A 23789-nucleotide genomic window follows, 5' to 3' on the forward strand; every position below is an offset into this window, starting at 1 on the left:
CCCGACCTTTTTATACCCCCACTAACCACATTGGCGTGGAGTTGATTCTATAAAGTGTGGCGAGCACAGCGAGCCACCAAGCCCGAAGTGGGGTGAGTGCAGCATACATGTAAAGTAATTTTCGTCCCTTCACGGGGCTGGCTGTGCTTGCCACGCTTCGGGTTGACGTGGGGATTGCATGGGTGCTTTTAAAATGAAGTATCATCACATCTCATCGCATGGGTGCTTATACAATGAAAAATTCCATCGCATCACACCGCAAATGGCATGCGATGCGATCCGCGGTACACTAAAAATTAACTAAGGAAAATCGCATTGCATAGTACCGCAAAATTGCATGCAGTGCGATTTCATTACGCAGAATAGCCCACTAAGCAAACAGCTTAGTGGGCGCCCTTCAAATACACAAGTACCAACTACACATCCCAGCATGCCTTGCCATAGTTTTAGCATTCCCTAATAGCAAAACTGTGACAAGGCATGATGGGACTTGTAGTTTTAGAATAGCTGGAGGGCCATAGTTTGGCAATGCCTGGTCTAAGCTACGCTTTGTTTTTTTCCGTCTTAGTTGTTTAATGTAGGAGACTTGTGCCCCCATGTTCCTTTAGTTGTGGATGGTACAGATGGTGTTTTTTGTTTTTATTGTGTGTATAGAAATAATGAAATGAAGACATTTTAGGAAAACATTGTTCCTCTGATGAGTCACTACTTGGCTGGTTGTATCGTTAATCCTATAAAGTATTAGCATTAGGAACAGACAGCATGCAGTATAGACAGTCTATGTGTTTGTGTGCAGATGGTACAGTAGGTATAGTTGTCATGTCATCTCAATATAAAGTGTTAACATATAGTTTATTACCAAAAAACATTGCTGGGTCATCATAAAGAATACATTTTTAATCACTTTGCAAAAAGGCATCAGGAGATGGAAATATTTGCACGTTAAGGCCCCTTTCACACACATCGGCAGCCACCGGGCGGCGAAACCCTGCATGACTAAGAAGCCATGCACAGTAGTTAACAATGGACAGCATGGTGTCCATTCACACGGGACGGCCACGGCCCAGGTGCCCGGTTGCAGCTGGATATCACCACTGGAAGGGACGGCTGCAGGGCTGTTGCCATCCCCACCATTGTAAACTTCTGTGCACGGCTTCTGCTGGTGTGTGTAAAAGGAGCCTATCTGTAGATAAGTAGGGGTATTGTCCATATTGCCTTCCGGCATAAGTCGTATAATGGTAAATGTTTGTGCGATGAAGATTTCATCATACACGTGTTATTATTCTGTGCTGTTTACTAAGCAACCTATTCATAATTACACCAGTTACATTTATAGCTCTCAGGTGTCCCTCCTGCTAAAATGGTTCTATTGTCAGAGGACATGAAATCACTTAGCGGGTATAAACTAGATCATCAGGTCTGATGTGTTGTTGTCACATGACAAGTGTGTTAATAAGGCATTATTATTAAGTACGTTCCATACAAAGATGTATTCACGTAAAGGGTGAAAAACTGCACTGGCTAATTAGAAGTAAATTTACATTAACCAGTATAGGGTAGAGCCTCGTACAGTTTTATGGTGATAGTAATATGTGTGGTTCTGCAGCAAAATTTAATTTCCAAGAATAGTCTGGTCGGTCAGATCATTATTGGGCATACCCGCAACTCCACATGGCAAAGGTCCGCTGTTGTTCCGAGCGGATTCGCAACACCATGTCAGGGTGTAAGGAGGTGATTTATAGGTAACACCTCGGCTTTTCAGGTTTAATCAATCTCATTTATCTCAATGCACAAAATTTGAAAGTATTCACTGTAGGCCGTGGATTACCTGTCTGTTGCATGTTAGGGGTCTTTTACATCCTAAATTCAATGATTTACAATGTTTTACAAACCAGAATGGAAAAACGACTATTTTCTGGAGGTCAGCACTTTTATTACAGACACCGGTATGTGGTCACTTAGTGCTTTCTTCTAAACTCTCTGTAATTAGCGCTGCTGAACAATTTAATACCCAGGTATTTTTAAACGTAGATGGGTAGATCCTAGGTACTCTAGATCAGGGTATGCAATGTGTCTCATTCCAGTTACTGTGGTACAAAGCATCCCAGCCTGTCTGCCTACTTTTATGTTGTTAGGGCCTGCTAAAACTGTGGTGCAACATGCTGGGAAGTGTAGTAACAGATGTTGCCTACCCCTGCTCTATATTAAGGAAGGAATGCTTATCCAGAGACCATGGCCTGGTTTTATAGTTTCTCTGCTGGTAGTTATACTGTATGTACAGTATAGTGACATTAAAGCTGACCACACACTACCTGATAAATGTGGTGCCGGCATTCTATCAGACCTCGCGGACCATCATGCAGGGCACAATATTTGAAATGTCCGCTGGAGGGGGGAGCAGGAGCGTGCTCTGTTCCTATCCCAATTGAAGCAGCTGCACCGCTCTCCACCTCTCCCTGCAGCAGCAGCAGTAGCAGCGAAGGCTGGGCTGGTCCCCACATAAAAATTTACAGTAAGTGGCACTTTTGGGGGCATCGCTTAAGGGACACCACTAGTGGTGGTATGTGGGGGCACTACATATAGCATAATGTGTAATGGACATTACGGTGTGCAGCATAATTTGTAATGTGTGCGGCATCGTGTGTAATGGGTACTATGGTGTGCGGCATCATGTGTAATGGGCATTACAGTGTGCAGCATAATTTGTAATGTGTACTGTGGTGTGCAGCATCATGTTTGATGGGTACTATGGTGTGCGGCATCATGTTTGATGGGTACTATGGTGTGCGGCATCATTTGTAATGGGTACTATGGTGTGCGGCATCATGTGTAATGGGTACTGTGGTGCACGGCATCATGTGTAATGGGTACTGTGGTGCACGGCATCATGTGTAATGGGTACTATGGTGTGCGGCATCATGTGTAATGGGTACTGTGGTGCACGGCATCATGTGTAATGGGTACTATGGTGCGCAGCATCATGTGTAATAGGTACTATGGTGTGCGGCATCATGTGTAATAGGTACTATGGTGTGCGGCATCATGTGTAATAGGTACTATGGTGTGCAGCATCATGTGTAATGGGTACTATGGTGCGCGGCATCATGTGTAATGTGTACTATGGTGTGCGGCATCATGTGTAATGTGTACTATGGTGTGCGGCATCATGTGTACTGTGGTGCGCAGCATCATGTGTAATGTGTACTATGGTGTGTGGCATCATGTGTAATGTGTACTGTGGTGTGCGGCATCATGTGTAATGGGTACTGTGGTGCGCGGCATCATTTATAATGGGTACTGTGGTGTGCGGCATCATGTGTAATGGATACTGTGGTGTCCGGCATCATGTGTAATGGGTACTGTGGTGTGCAGCATTATGCGTAAGGGGCAAGTGTCGGGGTTTACTATTGTGTTTCATAATGTGTATAAGGGGTATATGGTGTGGTACACTGCACTCAAGGACACCCCCTTTTGAGCGGCTACATCACCTTTTCTGGTGTGCAGATCTCGAATATTTACAGGAAGTGTTAAGTGGCCCTCCAGCTAAAATAATTGCCCACCCCTGTGATAAATGCTGCCAATCTGATAACTGTTCTAAACCAGCAGTGATTATCTGATCAGTGTGCACCCGTACACAATTTCTCGCTCTGTGTACTTTCTTTTCATCTCTATAGTGGGAATTAGAGGTTGGGAATGAGATAATGTGCCACAAACGGGAACCCAACCTCCTAATCTCACAGTTACAGGACCGTTTCTATCCATTTATCAATTTACGCTCCTGCATACACCCAATACAGGCTTATCAGGCCTATACTGTCTGACCGTATATAACAGAGGGAGATGAACCTGTTTTAAACAGAAGTTGAAAACAAAGGAAATCCTTATTAATATTGAGTGAAGTAATAATGTAATAGAAAGATAAAGATTGTCTGTCTTTTTAAAATACTGTGTCTTTACTGACTGCAAAGCGCTGAGAATGTTTTCCTTGTTCTAATAAATGGTGAAGGGATATCCATATCTATCTTCCTCTATTTGCAGAGACACTGGCTGAGCCATCTCTGCAGGCAACTCAAATGAAATTAAAGAGGGCCCGTCTGGCAGATGATCTCAATGAAAAGATTGCTCAAAGACCCGGACCACTCGAATTAATTGAAAAGAACATACTTCCAGTTGACTCAAGTGTTAAAGAAGCTATTAAAGGTACGTAATGACAGAAAAATTGTTTAAAGCGTAAGAAAATAAGCTCCTATTGGGGAACACTGCAGGAATTAAGCCCAAGCTCGGTTTGTGAAACAGAAGGCACAGATGTAGTGCTCTTCCTTGAGATGTAGTGCTCTCCTACTCTTCCCAGAGATGTGCTGCTTTTGAATTAACTCTAATGGGCCCTACACACATGCTGATGTGTGCAGGGCTACCTAGCTATGCTAGGTCGGGCTGTGCTGCGCCGCTATAGCATAGCACACAGAGCTGACAGCCCACACACAGAGCGAGCTGTCAGCTCTGTGTGCTAAGCGAGCAGACAGCGCCAGTGTTCTCCGGTGGGAGAACACTGCCGATGCCGAGATTGATGGACACTGTCCATCAATCTCGGCCAGCGATAAAGACGCGCGGGGACGCGCACGGCTGCCGATACAGCCCCCACACATACACCGATGTGAGGGCATTTGCTAAGCGACTTTGCCAAACTAAGCAAAATCGCTTAGAAAATGCCTTAATATCGGCATGTGTGTAGGCCATATTACAGTTATTTATTTATAAGAAATTATGTAATTTGTATATTAAAGAAAAGTACTAGGGTATTCTCAAAATGGGCAAAACCATGTGCACTGCAGGTGGGGCAGATGTAACATGTGCAGAGAGAGTTAGATTTGGGTGGGGTGTGTTGAAACGGAAATCTAAATTGCAGTGTAAAAATAATGCAGATAGTATTTACCCTGCACAGAAACAAAATAACTCACACAAATCTAACTCTCTCTGCACATGTTACATCTGCCCCACCTGCAGTGCACATGGTTTTGCCCATTTTGAGAACAAGTTTTTACTGCGATCAGATCTGAATAAGGGCCTATATGCCTGGTTTGGAATGATCTTCTGTGCATTGTTGTCCTCTTTACAGATTAGTTTTGCTTTTATAGGTTTCTAATGGCAAAAAGTGCTTTTTATATTCTTATGTCACTACTTATATTCCATTGAACTACTAACACCAGGGGCACTGTGACAGTGGTCTGGGAATGATGTACAAATATGATACCAGAGCATGCTATACTCTATATGTATAAACAGTGAGAAGGGCTTAGCAATACATTTTGAATTTGGTCCGAGATTGATGTTGTTAATGAACAGACCAACCTGTTTGGATGTCGGTAGGGTGTGAAAACAATTGAACCTTACTTGTCATACCCTGGTTGTTCAGACATTAGGAAATTCCTTTAAGTCTGCTCTAAATAAGTCACATGATCATTATCCCCCACAGAAGGCATTTTGATTTTTTTTTTGTAGCTATGACGATAAAGGATTTTGTTGATCTCTATTCTTGATTACTACAGTTAATAATTATCCAATTCCACAGCTATTATGGGACCTGCTTCAGTCTGTTAGTAATACAGAATATATGCTTTATTTATGAATTCACTTATGAGATCTTTCAGTCTGGAAAATTCTGCTGCATAACTATGAGCAGATTAAACAAGTGATTTAGCATAGTGTCTGGGCTATGATTACAGCATTAGGTGGCACATGAACAGTGCAATATCCCAGAGCCACAAACGTTTTTGCCCAGCATGTATGCTGACCAATGATGGGGAAAATTGCTGGGCTGAAAAACGCTCAGTGCATACACACTGATTGTTTTTCGATGGTTTTAGCGATTTTCCCGTGGGTGGAGGACTTTCCATATGGAAAGTAGGATGCTATGGAAAGCCGTCCACCGCCTCACTCATCTGCTAAAAATACTAGCAGAGGCCGGCGATGATGCAGGCACGCAAATCAGCGCTCACTGCTCATTGCTACCCCTTGTGTAGTCGGGCGGCTTTTGAGCTAAAACGGCAAAACTGGGCTTAATTCAGCTCAGAATCGCCCAGTGTGTATGGGCCTTTACTCTGCACCCCCTTGTCTGCATCAGCCTCCATAGTGGCAGCTGCGGTTGCTCCCGTTTCAATTTCATGTCTTCACTGTCTTTCATTATCACAACGGTGTCACTACACAGGTAGCTGGCCAGAAATGTCATTTGCTGCTTTGTTACTGATGAACTCTAATACGCTGCTTCCTCATACTAGCCACATGCACTTTTCACTCCAACCACTACAATTGTTTCTCAGCTATTGTATGTATCCAGAGTTTCCCACACGTTTTATACTGTAAGTGCATCTGTGCGGAGCTATGTTTCATGTCATTGTATGTAATTTATTTGTATACTTATTTTCTCATTGCACAGCACTGTGTAATATGTCATGGTATTATAAATAAGCAAGCTAGTAATAGTTCATACTGTTCACAGAGATTCTCAGAAGTAAAAATATTTCTGCTATATTTGATATTAGTGACTGCATTGTGTATCTCCACAGTTGGTCATCCAGACTACCCTGAGAACACTGATGCTTTCTCATTTGATGAAGACAGCAGTGATGCTCTGTCGCCAGAACAGCCAGCAAGTCAGGAATCTCAAGGGTCAGCTGCTTCTCCTGTAGAGGTCAAACCCAGCGAGGCACCTTCTCCCATATCCAACAATAACATTCAGGTACAATGTCTGTACTGTCATTTGTGTTATGTGAAGTGTTAGAAGATAGCGGAGGGTTTTCAGTGTGATGGCAAGGTATGTAAAGAAGGGAGTTGTGGAACCTCCAATAAGCCTGGGTAATTAGTACCTGTTTCAACACCACTGGCTAGTTGAATTGATGTCTCTGTAGGCACATGGTTGGGCCAATAGGTTTATATACACACAGAGGGCCTGATTCTGGTTCATTCTCAAAAGTAAATTCTATAATGGACAAAACCATATGCACTGCAGGGGGCAAATGTAATATGTGCAGAGAGCGTTAGATTTGTGTGGGGTTTGTACTTCAAACTGATATCTATATTGCAGTGTAAAAAGATAGAAGCCAGTATTTACCCTGCACGGAAACAAAATAACACCCAAATCAAACTCTGTTACATCTGCCCCCCTGCAGTGCACATGATTTTGTCCATTATAGAATTTGTTTTTGAGAGTGAGCCAGAATAAGGCCCTGTGTGTGTGTGTGTGTGTGTGTGTGTGTGTATGTACACACTGGCAGCCAGTTCTACTGTATGTGTAGGGTGTATTTCAATTAATGATCATTTATCCTAAAAGATACAGTATGGGAGTGTTCCTCTGGCGCTTAAAATTCAAATCAAGTTTTTTCTTTTCTTTGCAGACGGGTATTACCCAAAAGGAAAATGCAAATAGTGGAATACTGTTTAACATTGGTATGAAATCACACAGACACACACACACACACACACACACACACACACACACACACAAGTAATCAGGTGGTCTGTACCAAAAATACTGGTCTACTCAGAGGGTAGACACAAGCTTTTAATTGGGGGGACAAACTCCTGTCACCAAGGGCTTTAAATTCCTCCACTTCCAAGGGCAGTAACTCAGATAGGAAATACAGAGTAAGACACCATCATAGTGTAATACAATTTAATAAAAATGATCTAAAATAGCATGGTACGGAGGTACAAGAAAAATGGACTCTCACCAAATGTTTTTGTCCACAAATGAATGTAGACAAAACAAGTGCAAGTATGTTTGCCTACACAGGCGTCCCTGGAAGCGTTGCAAGAAAGGCTGGAGTCCAAAGAAAAGTCCCTCTGTGATCCACAAGTACCGACCGATTCCGACACTACGCAGTGTCTTTTTCAAGGTGTATGGGTGTGGTTACACCCTTGAGTATTTATACCTAACAAAAGAGTATCCTAATGCCAGACATGGATCACCTAACCGCTCTAAAACATATCTAATTATAAGGGATCCAACCCCTGTTTTTAATATGACCCTTCACAGGTGTTATACATTAACACAGGGATCCTCAAACTATTTTGGTCAGGGACCCCATCAGACAATAAAAATAATTACAGGACCCCAGCAAGTTACTGCAGAAGCTCATCACATCACTTGTGTAGTCAGCAGACAGCACATACATGGCAGCATTGTGGAGGCACAAAATTATGGGAGGAGTCTAAAATAACAGACAACAGATTTTTCAGACTCCTTGAATCACTGACTGAGATTAGAAAAGTCATCAGCCTGATGGTCACCAACATGGAGTCGCGACCCCATGCTGAGAAGGTCGGGACCCACTTTGGGGTCAGGACCCACAGTTTGAGAACCACTGCATTAGCATATCAATCATCCGGGAGTCTCATATCTAACCTGTGGTGCGATGCAGGAAGCAGATGCAATGCCAGCGTTCCAATAATTCCCGGCATCATGCCAGAGGCGGGTATATTATGCCGCGACAAATGCATGTTATACATATTAATCATTTGGTATATAACATGCATTTGTCACGGCATAATATACCCGCCTCTGGCGTGATGCCGGGAATTATTGGAACGCAGTTTTGTCTACATTCATTTGTGGACAAAAACGTTTGGTGAGAGTCCATTTTTCTTGTACCTCCGTACCATGCTATTTTAAATATTTTTTATTAAATTGTATTACACTATGATGGTGTCTTACTCTGTATTTCCTATCTGAGTTAGTGCCCTTGGACATGGAGGAATTTAAAGCCCTTGGTGACAGGAGTTTATCCCCCTAATTAAACGTTTGTGTCTACCCTCTGATTAGACCATTATTTTTGGTACGGACCACCTGATTACTTGTGTGTGTGATTTCATGCCAATGTTAAACAGTATTACACTAGTTGTATTTTTTTCTGTTTTCCTTTTGGGTAATACCCGTCTAAGAAGAAAAGAAAAAAACTTTATTTGACTTTTAAGCGCCAGAGGAACACTCCCATATCTTTTCTTGGTATCGTGTGTCTTTGTTGAAGTGGTGTTTCAATCATTTGGTAGTAGGACCTTAGGCTTCTTATTTAGCACATTATCCATTGGTTCATAAACCATCCATTTATCCTAAATAAGCTGCCAGGCTCTGTAGTAATTCTCCCATTCGGATAACCTGAGCTTGCAGATGCTTCCTGGCCTCCAGTTAGTGCACTGTTCAAGTGCGCGGCTGTTAATGTTCCGATATTGCAGAGGCATAGTGCAGGAAAAACTCCAGACCCATTAATAAGTATACACATCCAAATACCAATACTTATAAGGATACACAAAGAGTTCCAGAACGGAGCATTGATTGAAAGAGGAAGCTTACCATTCATAACTTCATAAACAATTGACCTTGATTTTTCCCTGGAAAGATGGAACCTTTTTATTGCTTTTAGGATTAAAGACGTCATAAGTGCAACAGCACTGTTCATTTATAATGTCTGTTATTTGTCAACCTTTTCTGTTTCACCGGCACCTATCACTGTGTATGTGTAGTAGGCCATCACACTGCTGCCTGCCTTAAAGGGAGTTGGTGTTCCTTTCCTAAAGCATATCCATTTATTAGATCACGGCAAGATATTAAGGCCTGTGAGTTGTTTTTTCTGTTTAATACTATTTATTTTAGGGTTACCACAGTAAGCATAATACCTACAAATATTTTGTAATTGCAGTTAACAGAAAAATACATTTAAAAACGATATAACCATGTATCTGTCTGCGGATTTCGAGCGGCACTCATAATCTTGAAAAGACTTTACATTAATGTGTCAAATTACATTTTTAAACGTTTAGCCTAAACCTACTGGGTACATCTGTAACTGGCACTAACAATATGCAAGAAAATTACTGCTTAGCATTCAACATTCAGTGCCTGATATTGTACACAAACTTTGTTTCATGTTTTGAAACCTTGTTTCAGGCACAAATAAAATATATTTGTATGTATATCATTGGTGTGTTGTGTTGGATTCGGTATGGAATCCGGGCGGTCAAAATCCCAACGCCGGAATCTCGACCACCGAAATCCTGACACGGCACACAGCGGGCCCTGTGCCTCGCTACGCTTGGCACACTAATTTATGCTCCCTATATGGGTGTCATAGATTTCGGTGGTCGGGTTTACGGTGTCGGGATTTTGAACGCCGGGATTCCGACCGCTGGAAAACTGACCGCATCCTGTTGTGTTTATACAACATCAATGCAAGTTACCTCAAGATACCTCATTGATATCTAAAAATATTCCAAAATACAGAATAATCGGTTATCCAAAATGCTTCTGGTCCTGAGTTTTTGGATAAGGGATACTCAACCTGTATATTATAATAATAGAGGCCCAAGAAATACATCTTCCCCAGGATTTCATCATATCACATATGCTACTTAGGCGTGCGGCCCACTAGAATACTATGTGGTAATTTGGTCCTTTTAAAATGAAAGAGGGGCTGTTGAGATAAACCAAACAATGTGTGCTTCTGAAGATTACACCTGCCATATGTATAATACTGATGTTGCAATACTCCTGGATGCAATATACAGTCTTCTGCTATATGTGCCCTTATGATTTAATATGCGGCACAGACATTGAAAGTGAATGCATGGTAATCATTAGTATGAGTAGAATGATGGAAAATAAATTGCACCAATCATTGTATGAATACAAGATATGGGCTCTATAAGGTAATGTTATGATAGACCTGCAGTCTAGTATTTAATACTCTCTATCTGGCAGTAATAAGTCTGGAATGTGCTCCAATCACTTTTTAATTAGAACAATAAACACCCAAACCATCACTGATATGTGAGACTTCCACTAAGGGAGCCTTAAGCAGGCCTCCGTGTTTTTGGTCTTTAGAATTAATAAATTGTAATGTTCTCTAAGGGATTAATTAGGTGCATTATGTGTTTTGCTTCAATTTGTCAGCTGCAAGAAATATCTCCCTTGGAATGTCTGTGAAAATAAATTATTTATATCATTTTAATCTTAATACAATTCACTGCTGCTTCTTATCTCATTTAAAACCCATTAACCTCATGGTCACACACATGGCCAATTTGTGGAGTGTATATTAATAGGACATAATATGTTCACTCTACTTTACTCTGCAGCCCACACACACTGCAGACAGGCATTTTATGGGCGGGACCAATATTCTCTCTAGAAATGCCAGTCTGGGGCTCCACTCGCACATTTATTGGATTCTTATGAGTTTGTTTCTGACCTGTTCACTAGGCTGTGTATTCATTGTTGTCGTTTTCAACCATTCACTGACTTTCCAACAGTCGGTACATTCAATACTGACTGCTGATGTACAGTATGAATCGTCCGGGATTCCGACTGTCAGGACATCCCAACAGTTGGAATCCGGGATTGACTACCCCCCAACATTGCCCAATTTGTATGGGCCTTTAAGAGAGAGAAAGTACCAACCAATCGCTTTACCGAACGGGTTTGAAAAATAAGTTTGAAGCTGGTAGGTTGGTACTTTATCTCTCTACAAGCTTTGAGGCATCTCCCTCATATTCAATTCTGGAATCTGACTGTTGGGGCGTCCTGTTCAATGCTGTCAGTAATGGCAGCATTGAATAGGTGAGTGCCAATATTTCCCCTGTCGGTAAATACTGGCACAGATTGAATACCTCCCATAGTCTGTTAGGTTGTCAGACGTGTAAACTCACCTGGTACAGTTTGTCCCTTGTTTAAGGCAGTAGATAAAACAAATAACCTGGGTGATATTTCCCTTCATACTTTGGGCGGTATTCAATGCCCCCGGGGAAGGGGGTTTGGATGGACGGCCGGCCGCTCGCCGTATTCTATGTTCAAGGGAAATCCTCAGGTTCATTGCAAATGTAGCAAGCCCGCTACATATAGCGGGGAGCCTCACCGCTCTGATGGCAGCACTCGCCATTTCCACCTTGCTGAAAAGAACCAGTGAGGGGTAAACGTCTAATGAATGGGTGTTGAATAATTCCGGCAAGCTATCGGCACTGCTCGCCGTCATAGCTCGCCATTTGCCATTGACTATACCCCTTTATTTTCTTATAGGAATTTCCTGTCTTAGCATTTTGTTAGAGACTTAAAAAAATTGACAAAGGTAACAATCCATCCTTATGAGAAAATGGAAGGGAGTGTGTTATGCTTAGAAGATGAGGCATCCTGCTAGCACAGGAAATTAACAGGACTCGACTCTAAGCAGCTTTCCTGCTTTACAGTTAGACTAAATATATTTCGGGTTGCTCCCATAAGTATTGCTGTGTAAGTTGAAAAATGAAAGGCCCGGAATGTAGCTCGCCGCAGCACACGTGCCTGACCGAGCCTCCCTTTAGTTCTGTGAACTGTTGGCAAAGATTAAATCTTTCCTTCAACAAAGAAAGTGGCTCAGAGCCAGTGCAGCAGGAGAGCTTGTCCCTACAGCTTTTAGACCCCCCCAGTGCTTCCAAGAGATCTTTCATGCCTCAAACCTTATTCTGACAACACAGTGCCAGGTCCCTTTGTACTATTACAGGGATTAGTTCAGAAACTACAAAGATGTGCTGTTAATTAATAGCTCTATGCAAGTTCTCAGTGTCAGGTTATGAACATTTCTGTTGGGTGTGTGTTTTATGTCTTGTGTTGGTCTCATTTAGCATATTATATTTTTATCTTTACAGCTCTAGTGTAGCCTACACTCAGACCACCCTTACATATCAGTGTAGAATTGCAGGGAATTGGGCGGGCAGCTGACATCCGGTTATGTCATGTGTTCACATATGCTAATGGCCCAATCCGGTGCACCATGCCCCCCTCTACCCCTCCGCTTTGCCGAGTACGCACACACCCAGTGTATACATATGTGCATAAATGCTGCTGCGCATACGCAAAACATCGGACCCGGGCGAATAAGCCAGAATAAGGGTCCTTGTGTAGGGGCAATAGCGATGCACGGTCTGCTGTGTCTCTATCGCCTAGTGATTAATATCTACATGGCTCCGATTGCTCAGCAGTGTCACTCCGTGTGTAGGCCCCATAAGTCATTTTTGTTTTACTACATGATAGTCTGTATTTAGGTATCTAGTGGGCATTGCAAATTTATAGAGTCGATGCTAGAAAAACCCTTATTAGATTTCAAATGTCACATCTTCAAGGGGAAATTTAAAAATATAAATGAATCCAACTTTCTATTGTGATATTATTCATTGACCATAATCGACTTGAACAAAAAACATGATGTGAAGAAGTTGACGTTAAAATAGGTGCATGGGTCATTTTATAACTGGTTTTATTTTTGTAGTATTTGTATGTTATTTTAACAACAATACACTAGAAAGGAACATTTTTTGAAAATGTTGTGCGTTAATCCTACTATGATCGCCTGAATTAGGACATTGTTGAACTGTATTGTCTGAGCCTGATTAATGCCAATGTGCGGCGATCTGTCTATAAATGATTAAATCATATTTTTTCTATACTTACTATTGATTATCCAGATTTTCAGTACGAAGATTTAGATTGCTATTTGCATAAGTCTCCATACCAGCTTAGCTGTGATGTGAATTGCTTTAGAACACAAATACAAAACATTAGTAAATAAATCTGACATGACATAATAAGGACCATGAGCTTGATAAGTGACGACGTGTCAGATAGTTGGTTTTTGAAACTGTATTTTCTCCTTACAGTGCCAAGCACTCAATTCACCACTGCCCGATTTCTTTAAACCTGTCCCCGCTGCCGAACCTGCTACGCGCTCTCCAGCACCCGCTGTTGTCTTGAAACCTGGGCCAACACTGGTAAAGGTAAATATTCATTCAACCTTACATATACCAATTGTGTCACAATGTTGCTTAGTAAATAATTTGAACTTTTATGTGATAATGCACCACATATTGTGTGTAATTATAGAATAAAAATGAGTAAATAGGTCTATCGCGCATCCAGCTGCCAATTGATTATATTCCAATAAGGTCCCTCAACAACCTTCACCAACACCGCAGAAAAAAGATGGAATACAACTTATCAGGCGCTTTGGAGTCTTGGATACACCAGGATCCCTCCCTTGCAATTCACATAAAAGTGAAAAATAAATACATGTAATACTGAAGTACGTTTTTCACAACAATTTCATTTAATAAAACATATGATAAAATGACATTAAAAGACATCCATATAAAAATACAATTAGCACTGTTTCAAAGTGCACAGGGACAGAGGCTGAGAATTACTGGCTATATAGGAACTGACATGTGAACAGTTACCAATATGAATATAGAGTCACAACAACAGAGGGCCATAATAACCGAATGGCAGGCGTTGCTTAGTTACCGAATCACAAAGGATGATCCACAGGAAATGATGTTGCGGCTAGGGTAACCAACTCATCCCTTTAATCCGGGACACATATTAATTACACAGGTTCTGTGGCAGTTTAAAACCAAGTGAAATGGAGTCTTGGGGTGTGGCAGGTGAAAGCCAGCCACAGAACCTGTGTAATATGTGTCCCGGATTAAAGGGATGAGTTGGTCACCCTAGTTGCGGCATAAGAAAAAGTTGCTGGGATATGAAGTCCGCACTATCCTTTAGAACTGCACACGCTGGCCGGAAGTGACGTAGCGGCACCCGGCACACTTGCTGTGTCAGAATGCTGTGGTTGCCGGGGATACTCTGGACGCTGCCTCACGGCGACGGGAAGTCCTGCGTCTCAGCGGAGGACTGTGGGACTTGTAGTTTGCATATTGAGATGCAGGAAAGATCAGGTATATAAAGTGGTCATATACAGGGCTTCAGTTCACCTTGAAAAAGTCCTCCAAGGAGGAAGAAACGCGTTGGTGTACTGTATATGAGCTGGAAAAGCAGACGGAGGACCCGGGAGATTGCATCATAGGAAGCCCAGCAGACATGTCAGTGTGGGACTATTCTAGGCTTATTGGGAACTGTTCGCATGTCCGTTCCTATATAGCCGGTAATTCTCAGCCTGTGTCCATCTTAGGATTCTTTGTGCAATATGAAACAGTGCTAATTGTATTTGTTATATGGTTGTCTTTTAATTTAATTTTATCGTATGTTTTATTAAATGAAATTGTTGTGAAATACGTACTTCACTATTGTGTGTAATTACTCTGCTCATGATCCCCCCCCCCCTATATTTCCAATGTTGGTGAAGCTTGTGTGTAGCATTTTTCCAGTATTAAATTGTACTTTTTCTTTGTGCTGACTGAAGGCTTACATGTATTAGGCAACTGCAGATTGTGTTTCTATGGCAAAAGGTTTGAATACTAGAAAGTCGCTGAATTAGTTTTGTGAAAATATGACCATTAATGGATTTCAGTCGTCACTTCTGTCCTTCATGTGGTTCTATATTAATGCACGAGAAAGGCGTAATAATACTTATTGTTCCCGAGTTGTTGAAGGACAGAGAATGTGGCTATATACACCACAGCTCTTTCCAGCTCTAAAGCTCTTTAGCAGCCTTCAGTGGGAGAATATAAATGTAACAGCACTTGCTGCTGGCAGGAAAGTAATATTTACTGTATGTAGCTGACTGAGATGAATAGAGCAAGATATTTGTTCACGTGGATTTATTTTAATATATTTGGTAGTGTACAGTGTGGAACTTCCTTGAAGCACTACTTTTTGGGTGGCAGTGGAGGGGGGGGGGGGGGGATATGGGATATATAATTGTATATCATATATGAGACTACATGATTCTGAGGATTGGTCACAAATTGCTATGTAAGTACATAGCTGTGCATATTTAATAAATGAGTGGAATAGCTTTTTCTGCTGATCTGAAATCACGTCCTAAGAACAGAACTGGTTCTTCCTGCGGTTAAATACTGTGGAAAATATAGAATGATTGTTTTTTCCGAGGTTTTATTTTACAGACCACATCTCTCAGACATGGTCCTGCATTAACAGATGTATTCTTTATATAACCTATAGCTATAAAGTACAGTCAATAAAATGAAATAGATAGTGTTCATCAGCTAAATAATTACTTTAAAATGAAAGTTATGTTATGGGCCAGATGCACTAAGCATTCAAAGGTGATAAATAACCAGCCAATCAGCTTCTACCTGTCATTTTTCAAATCCAGCCTGTAACACGGCAGGTAGGAGCTGATTGGCTGGCTTTTTATCACTCTCTCTCACTTTTTGAAGCTTAGTACATCTGGCCATAAGTGTTTTTTTAATACTACTTTTCTCACTGTGCCACAGCAGATAGCCAGCATGCAGTATTGTTTATTTAGTAGAAGCAATCTATAACTAGTGGTGCAATAGTCTCTTTTATGCCATCGCAGTCTCGTTAATACATTACACTCCAGCATGTATCACCTTACTTTTTTATGGCTCAGCCCTCCATCTGGCAGAACTGCAGGCTTTCAATTTGCTGAAATCTTAGCCGTTCACTGTAAGCTCATGCCTGCTGTCAAGGCAGCATTATCGATACGTGTTCTCTAAACGTTCCATCGATGCGACACCCTGGAATATGATCATTAACCATTGATGCAGAGATGATTTCGACCAGAAATGACATGAAGGGTCTTAAGGTCCATACGCACTGGGCGACTATGCTTAGAGTGTATGGACAGCGATGATGTCAATCATCGCTTCAGGGAAAGCCACTCAGTGCATACACACTGAGCGGCTTTCCCCCTGCCCGGTGCCGACGGAGGGTGGAGGACGGTGTTGCATAGCGCAGAGCTATGCAAAGCCGTCCTCAATGCCGCTCATCTGCTGGTATTACCAACAGATGAGCGGCTTCCCCGGCGATGATGTGGGAGTGTGCAGCAGCGCTCATCGCTGGGGCATAAACACTGGGCGGCTTTGAACTGAAAGCCGCTCAAACAGGCTGTTTTGAGCTGCTTTCAGCTCAAAGTCGCCCAGTGTGTATGGATTCTTTACAGTACTGCACGGTTGGAAGGTCATAAAATGAAGAGAAAAAAATAAAGAATTGTGTGTGTATATACAATGTTGTGTATGTAATGTACCAATATTAGCTTTACAAGTATGAATGCATATTAAAAAAATCATATCTAGAACAACATCTACGCATACAGGTGAACAAATAGTGTGCAATCCATTATTACATTGTGTGATAATTATGGTTTAGTTCTCATGCAGTATTCTGTTCTATCTTTTGACTATCAAAATTGTAAAGGGTCATAGTAATGACCACGCTTGCAATAGACAATCATGTGCGTGGGGCCAGTAAATAGCCACATACATCCCTGGTATTAGTAATAGTCACATGGTGAGGAGCAGCTCTCTGGACATTAATGCATATGACAGCAGGAGAAAAAGGGGTGCTGGTAACTGCTTGGTTTTTAGCTATATGTTTCCATAACTGTCACATGGGGTCAGAATTACAATATATACCATATTATGTTTTTGATCGAATATCCAAATAGAGGGGTGTACATGAGACAGATGGGAAACTGCAGCATTCCTTTTGCCAGGCACGTACAAATCTCCGAGTAGGTCATACGTGTTCTGACATCATATATTCCATATGGTAGAGTGTGTTTGGATTACAGCAGATGGCCACACCAGATCATTAAGCTAGCTTCACACAGAATAAGGCAATGAGCATACCACCAACGCAAATCTCCCATAGCAAGTGTGCACAGAAAGAAAATACTACGGATAATACCAGACCGGTTATTGCTGAATTCCCCCCCACAGCATCTGCACAAAATGTCCTGTGCGCGGGAGTCTGTCACCTCAAGTAGGTGCTGTGTTTATTAGCAGTGCATTGGCTGCTATATGGCATGCTGATGTTCTGTGACTCTGCAGTGTAATAATCCTGCTGCTCCGAACAAGTATCCATATGATTACAATCTGATTTGGTCACATAAATACGAGGGGATATTGGATGAGTTCCTGCCATTTGGCACACAGTTGTCATTGTTAATGCAGTCTGACCATGACCAATAGCTGCCATCTGTATAATCTTCTGACTGCATTTACATTGCTGCTATTGGTTACAGGGCTAATGTTTCACTCTCTAGTGAGCTTTACTTTGACTTTAGTTTACTATAGAACAATGGAGATCTGTAATCAATAGCAGTGGTATCCTTGGCAAAGGTCCAGATGCACTAAGCTTCAAAAGTGATAAAGTGAAAAACAGCCAACCAATCAGCTCCTGTCTGACATTTTTCAAACACACTCTGTGACATGGCAGGTAGGAGCAGATTGGCTGGCTGTTAATCACTCTCTATTTTATCACATTTGAAGCTTAGTACATCTGGCCAAAAATCTGCTCTGGATCCATGGAGTGAAGAGTAATAAATTCCCAGCCAATCAGCTCCTCGCTGACCTGTTATAGGTTGTGTTTAAAAAAAGACAGCTATGAGCTGGTTGGCTGGTAGATATTACCATCCTCTTTATCACTTTTTGAAGCTTGGTGCATTAGGCCCTATATGTGGATAAACAGAAGCTAAAACTGTCCCTCACCACATAACTAAACATAAGAATGACATATAAAAACAATTGACTTCATATAAATGTTTTTCTGAACTACACAATAAGAAACATTTGGCCTAGAGGTGCCGTGAAAAAATTTGGATACTCTAAGGCTCCGTGATTCAAAAAGTATCTATGAATCCTTGTTGTCCTTAATAGAGTCTTTATAGAGTTTTATAGTCATGTTGACCTATCGCAATACATTTAATAGTATTTAACTTTGTGTCGCTATATGTTATGTAATCATCAACTCAATGAAGGTCGACAGGGCTTAGGTCAACTTCTGAAATATGGCGACATGGCTAAGGTTGACACAAGCATTAGGTCAACAGATTTTTAGGGACCGTATCCCCTTCCACCAATGAAATAAGTTCCTGACCACCGTATTGACACAGAATTCTGAACAATGCAGTTAGAACAGGGGTGGGCAATAAGCGGCCCGCCAGCTGTTGATGAACTACACATCCCAGCATACCTTGCCTTAGTTTTGCAATTTGGCCATGCTAAAACTGATGCAAGGCATGCTGGAATGTGTGGTTCATCAACAGCTGGTGGGCCACTTATTGTCCATCCCTGAGTTAGAGCCTTGGCTTTGTATGCTGTTTCCCTAGATGCCAGATTATGATTGTGAGAAGAAATGTGTGTTAAAATATAAGCTTGTAATTTTCTAACCAAAAAAAACCAAACCTGAACACCGGAAATAACAGCCAGTAGAATGCTCTTCCCATGTTCTTCCCATGTTCTTTTATCGTATGTGCTGTGTGAGCTGTAAGTAAATCATGTCCCCTGGTTTTACACACAGCAAAGTCAGCCGAAGAATGCAAGTGACAAGCCACGCAGCAAGAAGTCAAAGGAGCCCAAACCACGGGTGAAAAAGTTAAAATATCACCAGTATATTCCACCTGACCAGAAAGGGGAGAAGATCGAGCCTGAAATGGATTCCAATTATGCCCGACTCCTGCAACAGCAGCAGCTCTTCCTTCAGCTGCAGATCCTGAGCCAGCAGCATCAGCACTACAACTACCAGACTATCCTACCTGCACCTCTCAAGTAAGGTCATTTCCTCACTCCATACCGCTCCCGTCCCATAACCATATGGTACACTTAGTTTCTGCATATTGGATTTGTGAAAGCAGTGCTTATTGGGAAACATATTACCTTTTATACACGGTGTTGTATTGTGTGCAGGCAATGGACAACCTCTTATATAAAGCTCATGTTGGTGCTATTTAATGAATTATCTTAAAAACAGCACTGGGTAACATCGGTTCCTCTACGTTTCTTCTAGAGTAAAAATAGGTTGTTTCTAATGCCATGGGGACTTATTCAATAGGCGCTGCAGCAAAACTTGTCTGTGCTAAAGCAGATGACCGCTGTGTGTCACTATTGTGGTAAGCAGCGTGCTAATGCAGCTACAGATGTAGCCACCCTCAGCATTGCTGCACCAATCGTCACATGGGTCAAACATGGCGTTTGGCACAATCCCGTCATCACGCGCGTGCATCTAATTCTCTAGTGGCTCATAGGAAAGCATTGAGCAGTGATATCACAGTGTGGCAACGATGAGTGCGCTGCATCTGTGGCTTTATTGTGCATACAGATGTTTTTACTTGTATCAAATGGGCACAGTAAGATTACAATAGTAAAATAATTATGTGAAACTGTTAAATAATAATAATAAAAAAAGAGATTGAACCTTTTTTTCTCCAGTGACCACAAAGCTTCTAAATGTCAGAATACCCATAACTGTCTGTGACAGTGTTATCTGTAGTTAGTGCACCATGTTCTGGCACAGTGAAGTAACATGCCCGTCTGCATATTCACTTAGTGATTTATGAAGCAGTTAGTGCCAGTAATACAGTCTTCATACTTCTGCACAGATTACCATGTACGATATAAGCATAAGTTAGTAGTGTGTATTGGGAGCAGTCTTATGTGGCTTACATTGTACTGGTATACCCAACTTTTACTTTACGGAGTTGGACATGATCAATTGGTCTCTACAGTTCTTCTTCTTTTCCTTAAGGTCACTGAATGACAAACCAAACAATGGAAACATCATAACTAGCAATTTGAATAACAGCACTCCTTCAGCTCAGAACTCCGTCATCCGGCAGAACGCTGTCCAGTTTAGAAAAGCAGGACCGCTACCTTCTAATCTGGATGATATGAAGGTAGTACAGCACAACTATAAAGTGATTGTACCACCCACAAGTTCCTCCACTGCATCCACTAAGATGTCACTGACCTGTGAACTTGTTTTTCTTTTGTATGTACACCATACTTGCCTACTCTCCTGTGAGGGGTTCATGCTTTTTCAGGCATTCCCCCACAAGAGTAAAGGTGCCCATACACGGTGCGTTTTGCGGGTGCGATGCGAGCTCCCGCGCACATCCCATCGCACAGTTCAAAAAGTATGTGCTGCACATACTTTTTTGAACTAGCTTTGCATCGCATCGCATGCGATCGCGTTCAAAACGCATGCAATGATCGCACCGTGTATGGGCACCTTGAGTGGATTCCCTGCATCCCTGCTGCTTCCTCATGAAGCGGACATGAAAGGCAAAAAATCCCCAGAATTGTGGTGCCGTATTGTGGGAGGAGGACTCCATTACATTATTTTGTGTCATTTAGCCCTGTGAACATATAAATCATGGTATTTTTCCTGGGGCGGGGCCTAATGACAAACCTGACCAACCCCGTCCCCCAAAAGTGTCCGGCAGCGTCTCCCAGGAGGAGATTAGAAAAGGCAGCAAGTACAATGCAAACACGCTACTCTGCTATTCTCTCACACCACAGTTATTAAATTCTCCAGCAACGTACACACATCCCCATAGAAATGAGAAGTATTGCAATAAATGTATCACTATATTTTAGGTGATCAGTTAGCTCCCTAGAGATGGTGGAGGCTGTGGCAATGTGTATTGTATTTCTCATTGTTCCCTATTGAAGTAAAAATATTCCACTATGCTACGCCCCCTCCCCACCCACTTATCCCTAACCACCCACCCCCTATTTAAAGGAACTTATAGGGAATACTTAAAATGTGCTCTGGTCACCTAAAGCACTCTCACGTGGTCCTGAAGGGGTTAAGCAGGTTTTGTCTAACTACACCTCCCGGGCTATAGACCCAGTCACTGTGCCAGTTGAAGAGCTGCAAATGACCTTTTCCATCATTTGGGTGATTATATTACATGCTTTTACAAGCTACGGGTTGTAGTAAACGTTCTCGCACATGACTTATTCGGAGCAACACAGGAAAAACTTGTCAGGCAGTGTCAGGGTAATCCTAACGTCATAGTCTACTGCACCCTTGTATATTTTTGTGGTTTCTATGGCTAAAGTAAGTTGGGTTTATACATAATACAATCACCTATCACTCCAGATTAACTGCAGCTAGAATGCATCATTCCCTTCAGTAGCCGAATTTAAATGAGCTAGAACATTTGTGTTGGATACTGATTAAAGAGGACAAGCACCCAGTTTGCGGCTGAGGATATAGAGGGATAACACAAGCATTAGCATAAAATACATTTTTGTACACAAACCAGCTCATCCTGTTTACTGACTCGATAACTGTTTTGCATTTGCAGGTTGCGGAACTTAAAATGGAATTGAAGCTGAGAGGCTTGCCAGTATCTGGCACAAAAACAGATCTCATTGAACGCTTAAAACCTTACCAGGATTTAAACAATAATGGCGTTAGTGTTAATAGTGCCACCATTGTGACCACCACTGCCACAACTACTTCTCCCAGTAGTGTTGCCGCAGAAGAAACTACAGCGTCATATACCACAGCTACTATAAATAACTCTGCACCCACTTTTAATACAGATGTAACATCCCCAGCAAACGGGAGCAACCAGATGCATTTGGATGCCGTTAACTCACCATTACCCATGTCTCCAGCGCCTTCCGAGCAATCAAACTTTAGCACCGAAGACACGAATATGACGGACACTTTTGCAGAGATTATGACCATGATGTCACCATCCCAGTTCATGAACACTTCACCTATAAAGATGAATATAAATGAGGACAGCATGGGAGCAGCCAGCGCAGGCTCTGCAAACATAGATTTGGATGCTGCCGAAAAGGACCGCAAGCTTCAAGAAAAGGAAAAGCAGATTGAGGAGCTGAAACGGAAGTTGGAACAAGAGCAGAAGCTTGTGGAGGTGCTGAAGATGCAGCTGGAAGTGGAGAAACGTGGGCAGCAGCAACAGCCTTGTTCAAATATTCTGCTCAACATGGATCAAAAGCTTTTTAGTGCAAGCATTAAAGAGGAGAACTCAATAGCTGACTGCCAGAATACTACCCAGACTCTTCTGAGTGGGCATTTGATAGGACAGCCCACGGTAACAACTGGCGGACAGAGTATTATTGCCAACAATGCTGTTGTCATCAAACATGAAGTTCCTTTAACTAATCCTGAGCATCAAAACATTATCCAGCAATTTTATGTGACATCTCAAAGGACACCACAAGGGACAATGGTGACTCAGCCCCAGGCATTACTAACCACACCAACGGCCCAGATCCTTCTTCCCGTCTCTATCAAAACTAACAATGCAATGCAGCTGTCCATGGTGCAGGTGCGTCATCATTAGTGTTATCACATTGTACACGGGTTCACATTAATCATTTACAACGTAGTAATGATTTGTGAGAAGGTTTCTTGTAATTATCATAGACATTGTTTGTCATTGTAAACATACATTTAGTTTCATCATCATTATTAATTGTTCGAAATAATTGGGGACTTCTATTATGTGGGAATTATTTTTATAATTATCATTTATTTATGTAGCGCCACAAGGGATCCGCAGCGCAGAGTTCATAATCAAGTAAACAAAACTGACTTGGGGCCAGATGCACTAAGCTTCAAAAGTAATAAAATGGAGAGTGATACACAACCAACCAATCAGCTCCTGCCTGACATTTTTAAAACACAGCCTTTGACATAGCAGGTAGGAGCTAATTGGTTGGCTGTTTATCACTCCCCGCTTTATGACTTTTAAAGCTTAGTGCATCTGGCCCTTAAAGTTCAAGACCTTTTAGGACGGGGGGGGGGGGGGGGGATTAAACGGGATCAAATGTATGGAGATGGTTTAGATAAAAAAAAGGAAGAGCACATGAGGAAGGAGGGCCCTGCTCACGAGAGCATAACTATTATTTGGATTCCCCTACTTTTTCACCTGCTCAAGTCTGTGCACAACAAAAAAAGCAAAGGGAACTTTTTTCTGTTTTCTGATGTAACAATGAAAAATATGGAGATATTGTCAGACAGCATAAGTGGTATTGCTCTCGTGAAAATAGGACACTTTAAAACA

The 23789-nt window shown here is 41.9% G+C and overlaps 1 protein-coding gene across 4 annotated transcripts in view; it reads left to right on the forward strand.

The window, feature by feature from the left end:
• Nucleotides 1-23789, forward strand: part of MRTFB (myocardin related transcription factor B) — a 376317-nt gene that overhangs the window by 322133 nt on the left and 30395 nt on the right. For all 4 annotated transcript variants that reach the window (XM_083153324.1, XM_083153322.1, XM_083153326.1 and 1 more), the window contains 6 exons: nucleotides 4039-4200; nucleotides 6564-6736; nucleotides 13678-13794; nucleotides 19262-19509; nucleotides 20486-20633; nucleotides 22053-23051. In XM_083153324.1, the coding sequence (XP_083009450.1) occupies nucleotides 4039-4200; nucleotides 6564-6736; nucleotides 13678-13794; nucleotides 19262-19509; nucleotides 20486-20633; nucleotides 22053-23051 (1847 nt within the window). The remainder of the gene's footprint in view (nucleotides 1-4038; nucleotides 4201-6563; nucleotides 6737-13677; nucleotides 13795-19261; nucleotides 19510-20485; nucleotides 20634-22052; nucleotides 23052-23789) is intronic.

This window comes from Crinia signifera, chromosome 7, assembly GCF_055691185.1.
Source record: "Crinia signifera chromosome 7, ASM5569118v1, whole genome shotgun sequence".
NCBI lineage: Eukaryota > Metazoa > Chordata > Amphibia > Anura > Myobatrachidae > Crinia > Crinia signifera.